Raw genomic sequence first — 9,548 nt, 5'->3', positions numbered from 1 at the left:
CTGTCCACTGTTTTTTGTTCAGTCTTGTGATTCAGTTCGTAAAATTACTTTAAAAAAAAGTTTGTTCTGTTTTCAAATTAGTAGTTATTGGATTCCATTATAAGTCTCTCTATGAAGATCTCTCCTGCCTAGAAGTTTCTGTTTCGTTCTTTGTAGGTTCTATCTCCAACCTAGAAGTTTGTTGTGTCCTAGTGTTCTTCGTAGGTTCTGTTATAGATCTCTATACGAAGATCTATGTCTCTATACCAGAAGTTATTCGTTTGTTCTTCGTGGGATCTGTCTCCAGCCTAGAAGTTTCTTGTGTGTTTTTGTTATTCTTGAGTTCTTGATTCTATCTTAAATCTATTGATTTGATTAATAAGTTTTTTTAGCAAACTCAGGTTTGTGATAACCTTGAGTTTGAGGGTGGGTATTGACATAATTAGAGTATTTTTTAGAAATATTATTCTTAGGAAATATTATATTATTCTTGTATAATCTTTCCTTTAGTGTGTTTTAATATGATTATATATAGGGCTGTAATCTATGATTATTATCAATGGATCATCAATGAAATATCATCCATACAATATAACGTGGTATCAGAGCTTTAGGTTTCTTTCTCATTGTTCGATCTCTGCCTCCGTCTATAGCTAGTCATTGTTCAATCTTCAGCTGCCGTCGTCTATTAGATCTGCAAGATCCACCGTCGCCACCGTCGCTCTCCCTACCGCGAAACTCGCCGATGACGTCCTTTGTTTCTCTGTCGCTCCGATCTATCTTCCTCCCAAGCCATGTCGTCGTTACAGAACCACCCACTGCCGAACCCTCTTCTCTGCCGTGGAAGCCCCAAGCCTTCAGTTCAGAATCGTCCAGGTTTACGCATCCAGATTTGCGGCCTCACACGTCCCTTCGTCCAGTTGGCTCCGTTAGTCTTCTGTTCTGCTCTCAACCGCTCTTCGATCTCCGTGAAATCCATTCTCCTGTTCTCCTCTCCGCCGCCCTGTTTTCTGGTCTCCGTTCACTTCAAGACGAAGCTCTCTGTCCACTGTTTTTTGTTCAGTCTTGTGATTCAGTTCATAAAATTACTTTAAAAAAAGTTTGTTCTGTTTTCAAATTAGTAGTTATTGGATTCCGTTATAGATTTCTCTATGAAGATCTCTCCTGCCTAGAAGTTTCTGTTTCGTTCTTTGTAGGTTCTATCTCCAACCTAGAAGTTCGTTGTGTCTTAGTGTTCTTCGTAGGTTCTGTTATAGATCTCTATATGAAGATCTATGTCTCTATACCAGAAGTTCTTTGTTTAGTTCTTGGTGGGATCTGTCTCCAGCCTAAAAGTTTCCTTGTGTGTTTTTGTTATTCTTGAGTTCCTGATTCTATCTTAAATCTATTGATTTGATTAATAAGTTTTTTTAGCAAACTCAGGTTTGTGATAACCTTGAATTTGAGGGTGGGTATTGACATAATTAGAGTATTTTTGAGAAATATTATTCTTAGAAAATATTATATTATTTCTTGTATATTCTTTCCTTTAGTGTGTTTTAATATGGTTATATATAGGACTGTAATCTGTGATTATTATTACCATAATCTTTGTGGATGGAATCCAGTGGTTTAGAACATTTGATTATTGTTACATTTGTGTTAAAAACATTTGTTTTTGATTTAATATAATCAGCTACAAAAAGGTCCAACAATTGAAAATAAATGGGCCCGATTGTTGTAGTTTAGATGAAACCCTCTTGATGTTCCAATAATATTTCCTACGAAAGAAAAAGGAGATGGAGATGACGACTCCTCACCAATGTTCAGATCTAACATTAAAATCATTGGCCCTCACCATTTTACTTTTTTCTTTGTCAAGTCAATTATCATTTTCAAAACCATTTTACATAAAATTACTTCTTAAAAGAAAAAATATCTCAATCCATTCTTAACTTCTATCATTTTAATCGTGGATATATATATATTGTGTATGTATGTATGTATGTATATGTATTGCTTAAAAGAACTTTAGCTATATCTTCAATTTGACTAAAACAATTGTTTACCAATAAATTACATAACCTTTGGATATTACGTCTTACTAAAATTAATCAATTTTTTTAAAAAACCGTTTCTTTATTTTAGTGGTAGAAAAAGACTGAAATGTGTCGTATATATTTTTGTTAATATTTTAAAAGCTATATAATTTCTTCAAGGAAAACATTTATTCTAAATGAAGGAAAAAAAGGTATTAATTTTGACGTAAGAAATCAATTGGTGATTCTGGAAGCCATGGAAGTTACCCATCAGTATCACTATGAAAGCTACAATTCTCCCTCCATATTACACCAACCAATCAACTCTCCTTCCAACATTCATTCAATAAATGACTCATACCATTTCCTTCTCTTATTTCCCATCTCCAACCATGGCTTCCAAATTATGGTCCTTTTCTGTCATCTGCCTTGCCTTTCTATTCTCTTCCGCGATCGCCCAGGCCCCGGCACAGCCACCCAGTTTGCCAACCGTCTCTCCTCCCCCCTCTACCCCACCTCCAACTGTACCAACTCCTCCCCCATTGTCAACACCACCACCTACTGTTGTTGCACCATCAACAAGTCCAGCCATTCCACCACCCCAAAGTTCACCTGTCTCGACCCCGTCGCTACCCCCAGCATTTCCACCTCCCCCCGCTACGCCTCCGCCATTGCCGCCTCCTTTACCACCACCGCAAGTCTCTCCGACTCCTTTGCCAACACCACCGGTGCTAGCTCCCACCTTAGCACCATTACCATTACCGACTTCGCCAACACCAACACCTTCGCCACCAACCCCAGCACCTGTTGCGTCCCCTGAGTTATCCCCTGCACCCGCGCCGGGAAAACATAAGCATAGGAGACGTCACAAACATAAGAAGCATCAAGCACCAGCCCCGGCCCCAACCGTCCCGAGCCCACCCGCACCACCTACAGTTGTGGATTCACAAGACAGTACAGCCCCGGCACCATCACCAGATCTGGTAAAGAACGCCTTCATTATGTTTTTATTTTGATATTTCTATGATTAATTATGAGGTATGACAAAAAATTATCTAACGACTATTGTAAAGGGAATTTGAACAATTGTGGAAAAGATTATACGTAATGCAAGTAGGAAAATATAATCAATATATAAAAAAATTATTAGAAATGAAAATGTTTAGATATTTACAAAAATATAATAAAATTTTAAATTTCATCGATGATAAATATTAACACTCTTATATACTTCTGCAAGTGTCGGATAGATTTGAAATTTATTATGTTTTTGGTTTATTTTGCTAAAATTATTATATATATAAACATATTTAAATTGGAAATTTGTTTTAATACTAATATATTTTGTTTTATACACAGAGTGGAGGAGACCCAATGAAAGGAAAGGTGGGAACATGGACTAAAGTTGGATTGGGATTCATATTTCTAGTTGCTACCACTGGCTTCAATTTATAATTTTTGAAGAGAATTCATTACGGTTCATAATATTATAGAATTTGTCCCAGAATCTGAGAGATATATTTCATATATATCATTTTTTTAAAAAATGATTTGTGTATTGGAATAATAATAATAATTTTTTATTATTTTTTATTTTATTTTATTTCATTTTAGTGATACAAATAATAATATTAATCTTCAAATTAAATTCGAGGGTGATCCCAATTAATCTTAATCTCTGTCCAAAATTAAAAGGGTCGACAAGAAGAATAGCAAAATCTAACGTTTACTTTGGATAAATGGCAAAAAAAAAATTAATTGTCAAAATAGCAAAACAGTTAATTTCCAGATAATAAATGGGACAACTATGCCTTAAATGTTCCTACCTAATTTACAATATAGACTCTTAAATACAATGGTTAACAGAATCGCAAATACCCTGTACTTAATAATACACACTGCCTTCAAATTTCTATTTTCCCTCCCAAATAAATAAACCATCTTCTGCAAAACATCACATCTTCTGCATGCAACCACTCCACATCTCAAATAAAATCCTAGTTTTTCCTTCCCTTTTACTTCTTAAAAGCTTCCAGGAACTTCCGTTTTTTAAAGGCTTCCCGGCGCATTTCCACCCTCGCGTCCTCTCCCATTTTTCCACCATAGCTTCCCCCTTTGTTTGTCTTTCACAGTCGCTTTGTCGTCCACCGTTGGTTTTCCGCCCTCTGCACGTTCTTCGTTTTTCGATCGTAGCTTCCTCTTTAGTTTTTCCACAGTCGATTTTCCTTCCACCGTCGCTTTTCCACCGTCGCTTTTCTGCCGTCTGCACGCCCTTCGTTTTTTAATCGGTTTGCACCGCCCATTTGCAAATTCTTGAAACGAGGATGAAATTGGAACATATACATCAAGGAGGCGATAGTCAATATATCGGCAGGACTCAATCCATTTACCATCGAATACGGTCTTCACTCGTTGTAAAGTCATGGAAAAAAATTCAAAGGGAACACGTTTATCGAATAAAGTATTCACTGGTAGATTGTATATAGGAGGGATGAATATTAAATTAAATTATTGTTTCATATATTATACGGGTACTTGTTTCATTTGTAGGATCACGTTTTAATTTGATGTAATGGTCGGATATTACGAAAATATGGTAGACAAGGGCAAAGAAATAAAATGTATATAGCATAATCTTATGAATATAATGTTGGGAAGGCAATATTAGTTATTTTTCTAAAGTAGTTTAGAATATAAAGATGTTAAAATTTCAAAAAGAATATGCTTTGCTCCGTTCTTCGTTGAAATTTATGTTTTAATGGTCATGAACGTTGCGGTGAATTTTGTATTTTCATAATATATTCAAATTTGAGATTGTCTTTAGGTAAATCTTGTATTTTGGTTTCCATTAATTCCGGTTTGTTGGCAACATTAAAGATAGATCACAATTTATTTGGCATGATTCTAAGGATAGTTGGGATTTGAATCTAAACTTAAGTATTTCCATTATATTTGCCATAATCATTAGAATTTAAATTTGAATTTTAGAGATTAGAATTTTAAATGTTTTAAATGCTTTTCCGTTATTATTTTTTTTTTTTAATGTTCTTGTATATGGTAAATTATTGCATCATGTTTATCATTATTTTAGGAAGGAAGAATTCATTGCATTAAAATTTTAAAACCTATTCCTTGTGTTAATAGCTATTGAAGGAAAAAATCGGTAGCTAAAGTTTGAATATATAATTATTGAAGGAAAAAATGAGAATAATTAAGGATATTGAAATCAATTGAATATGGTTAGGGATCTTTGAAATAATATAATAATTATTTGATTTGGTTAATAATTATCATAAGTGGGTGTGTTTACAGATACACTGTAATCGGCTATGTGATGTTTTGTTTGATTTCCGGGTTCCTTAAATATATTGTATTTGATTATGGACAGTTCTCATCCGTTGAGGGGCATTTTCGGTCGAAAAAAAGTTGAAAATTATTCCAAGCAGTTAGTTTTGCCATAAATAAAAAAAAAATAACAGTTTTCTATTTTGACAATTTCCATTCTTATATTGCCATTTCCACGGATTCCTCAAATTAAAATGTGCTTAGTCCATCATTTTGATTTGCTTAAGTTGGATATATATTGTAAACCGGCCAAAATTAAATTGATGAAAAATAAATGTCTGCCGAGTCTAATTAATTTCTTTATTAAACAAAAATAAAATAAAATAAAAAAGGAGAGTTGCAGTCCAAACACCAACACATTTAGTATAAATTTATGGACTTGAAATCTCTTTCAAATGTATCGTCCTTATATAATATATATAAAGAAAACAATTTAAACAATTTAATTGTTAATACACAAAGGTGGTTTAGGATCAATTGATTAGTAACTCAACATAAAAGAACAAGGAGAATAGTATAAGAGTTTAAATGAAAAATGTTCACCAACAAAGCTCACAACCTCTGAAATAGAATAATTTTGGGACAAAATAGAATGTTTAGTTTGGATAAATAGAAAATTTTTATTTAAATTAATAAAATAGCAAAATAAAAAATATGAAGAAAAAAAAATTCTGGAACGATATCTTAAATGCCTTTACTAAATGAAAAAAATTGAGTAGTAAATACAATCATTTAAGAAATCACAAATACCCTATGATTAAAATCAAACTCACAACACACATATCACATAATTTTGGAGTCCGACAGACCATTTCATATCTTTTTCAAATAGTGTGCGAAACGATTGGAGCTAGCTTCCAGCTCTGTCCCCTTCAATCCTTCAAACTCTTTCGTACATTTGTCGCAAATCAGATATCGACATTAAACGACAGAATTGGCTTATGGGGTTCGGTGAAAAATGGAGAAAGGGCCACCGTAAGGGAATTTACAAAGGCATATAATAATTGATCCAAACTTAAATTGGTGCCCTACTTTTTAGATTTATATATTGTTTGATGTTCCCGTCGGTATTGAAATAAGAGGCTATAGGGGAGACATGTAGTGGAGATCACACTATTGAGATTAATTCCAATGTGGTTGTCATCAATGTCCTCGAACTCTGAATTTTGAAAGGTGTCGAACTTGATGGCAAGTAAATGGTTCTAGACTTCTAGGGGGTTTCGACATTGATCATATTGAAAAGGCCTAAATACTAGGAGGAAGAAGCATGGAGGTTTTTTGGAGGGTGCAATGGTGAAGGCGAGGCCACATGGCTACCTAGACTCGTAATTTGGGGACAATGCAAAAGACAAAAGTGGCGAAACTCCCTCTCGTCTTTTTCTCTCTCAAATAAAATCTAAAATGAGAAGATTCAAATAATTGCAAAAATGAGATTGATAATGATAATTCTAAAATTTAAATTCAAATTGGTATTAAAAATACATATTATGTATTATTTAATAAATTATTTAAAATATAAAAAATTAAAAATCTTGTATTTATATTTGACATGATTTTAGGGGAGGATCTAAAATTTAAATTCAAATTGTTATTAAAATATATATTATGTATTATTTAATAAAATTTTTAAAATATAACAAATGATGATTCAATGACAAAAACCGTTATCTTTAGAATTTGAATTGTATCTTAAATAATATAATAATGAAGAAGTCGTGTCGATTATCTTTAGAATTTATATTGTTATTTTTAGCATTTGAATCATCCAATCAATTTGTTAGCATCATTTTAGGGATGATGTATAAAATTTGAATTCAAAATAATAATTGTGATTATGTATTATTTTATGAAATTATTGTTAAACAAGCAGAACTTTGGGGATGAAGATGTTGTAAATGAAGTTTGTTATTTTAGCATTATTTTAGGGATGATAATCTAAATCAAATTTAAGTTTGGCATCTTTAGCATAATTTTAAGGATTCAAACCACCAATTTAAAATTAACTTGTAAAGTTTAGATTTAAAAATAAGGTTTTGAATTAAAACTAACGCTTTTAAGGTGAGATATATATTAGAAATATATCAAATATTACTATGTATTATTTAAACTCAAAAGGTTAATAAATATGAAATATGTATTATATATTATTTATGTCTATTTTTTTATAATAGTTTGAAAAATAAAAAAATGCGAAATAGTTGAATTTATCTTTGACGTTATTTTAGGGATACAAAATTTGACAATTTTAGGGATGATATAAAATTTTAGGGATGATATAAAATGTAGATTGAAATAATTATTAGAAATTTATAATATATATTGTTTAATAAATTTTTGATAACTAATATGAAAGAAAAAAAATTGTGAATTAATGGTGGAGATGTTGAAACTAAAACTTAAAAAATGAAAAAAAATTATCTAACAGGCTCTTTTGTCATCCATCAAAATATTTTTAGAATTTTTTATTTTTTTTTTCTGCTATCCAATATTTCGCTATCAATTTTGATGGATTTCTCAACCATTTTTCTCTTCTTCGACTTGAAGACACATAGACCCGCAATGGAGTTGTCGACAATGTTATGTTCTTCACACACTACTTATGCCAATTTAAAGAGAATTTCCATTGCCCATATCTTTTTTTTTTTTTTTTCCTCTCTTTCATAATAACCCACCTCCATATAAACCAATCATTTGATTTCTTATGGTTTACGCATGCTTAAGATACAAGCAACAAGGAAAAATGAAATTTTGCCTTCATCTTCAACATAAATGGGCTTGATAATTGGGCTTCTATTTTCTTAACGATCTCCCACTTAGAGACCAAATAAGCAACATGTCTCTTCTCTCTCTACTCATGGAGAGTTGCATGCACAACTTCAGTTTGTCAACAAGAAGTGCTTTGGTAAAACATATACCCTGGATTCTAACTTCCAAGAGTCTTTTCAGGTAACAACACTCCGTCTTCCAAATCTGATCGAATAAAATGATACGTCACCTGTATGTGTTTCGTTCTTGAATAATTAAAACACTAGATTCTCTGCTAAATGAATAGCAAGCACTCTTGCTGTAGCTATCACAATGCAAGGTTCCCTTTTCCAATTTCAAGCCAATTTCTTCTAAAAGCGACTGAAGCCATATCGCCTCCACCTTTTCATAGAGACTCTAAACGTTTTATCTTTGAAATCATCAATTTTTTGACTTTCTTTTTGAAAATGTAGTCATCTCAAAACTTATATCCCAATATTAGCACTGCCATATCCAATAGCCATATCCAATAAAATAACACTTCTTGGATTTGGCATCTAACTTACTCCTATCTACAACATCAACGTAAAGGTAAGAAAGACAACCAAAAAAAGCCTTTGGACGAGAAAGGCTTACCTTCTTAGGGCTTCAGACTTCTTTAGGCAACTTCAAGTTTAGAGATGTGGCCAAGCTCCTATTATAAGATTCAATTAATTTTCAATTTAATGTCCAAGTTGATGTTAGATCTAAATTTAATTAACTAGGCATTTTTTTTTTCAAGTTTTCTTTAAGTTTTGTAGTGTGAAGAAAATTGGAGCCCAATCAAGTCCATTTATGTTGAAGATCAAGGCGCATTTTCATTTTTCCTAGTTGCTTATACCTTAAGCATGCTTAAACCACTAGAACATAACATTGTTGAGAACTCCATTGTGGGTCTGTGTGTTCAAGCCGTGGAAGAGAAAATTATCATCGGATTGAGGTTTTTTCTTTGTTGTTCACTGTGAGTAATTTTGTGAGATCTGTTAGTGTGATTCGTAAGCATTTTTATAGAAAGAAGAGTAAGAGAAATAATTATAGAGCGTTTGTAAAGTATAGTGGAACCTGACTTGGTAGTAGAGAATTGATCGTAACTCACATTGGGTGAATCAATATAAATTGAGTGTCATCTCTCTTCAATTAAACTTGATTTGTTATCATTCAATTAAACTTGATTTATTTTATCATTCTTGTTCCTTAAAAGTATAGGATAGTTTATTTATTTTTTTAAACTAGCGAGTTACTAATTTTTTAATCTACATAATTTGGAACTCAAGTTTAATCTAGATTGTTGGATAATATATATTGTCTAAATTTGTTTGATTAATTTTTGTTTGATATACTATTATCCTCATCAAGTAGTACAAGAACTAATTTAATTGTAAAATGATGTTGGATAAAGATGAAAATTTGGTTATTTTTAAG

At 32.1% G+C, this 9,548-nt stretch overlaps 1 protein-coding gene across 1 annotated transcript; it reads left to right on the top strand.

Moving 5' to 3' along the window:
* The first annotated feature begins 2,348 nt into the window (after positions 1-2,348).
* LOC103496925 (lysine-rich arabinogalactan protein 19) lies at positions 2,349-3,583 on the top strand. Its single transcript, XM_008458964.3, has 2 exons — positions 2,349-2,980; positions 3,357-3,583. Exons 1-2 carry the CDS (start codon positions 2,390-2,392, stop codon positions 3,450-3,452), a joined length of 687 nt encoding a protein of 228 aa, XP_008457186.3. The 5' UTR covers positions 2,349-2,389; the 3' UTR covers positions 3,453-3,583.
* Positions 3,584-9,548: the final 5,965 nt, after the last annotated feature.

The sequence above is a fragment of the Cucumis melo genome, chromosome 5, assembly GCF_025177605.1.
Source record: "Cucumis melo cultivar AY chromosome 5, USDA_Cmelo_AY_1.0, whole genome shotgun sequence".
NCBI classification, from domain to species: domain Eukaryota; kingdom Viridiplantae; phylum Streptophyta; class Magnoliopsida; order Cucurbitales; family Cucurbitaceae; genus Cucumis; species Cucumis melo.
The sequence above is the reverse complement of the archived record's forward strand: the minus strand, read 5'-3'. Positions and strand labels throughout refer to the sequence as shown.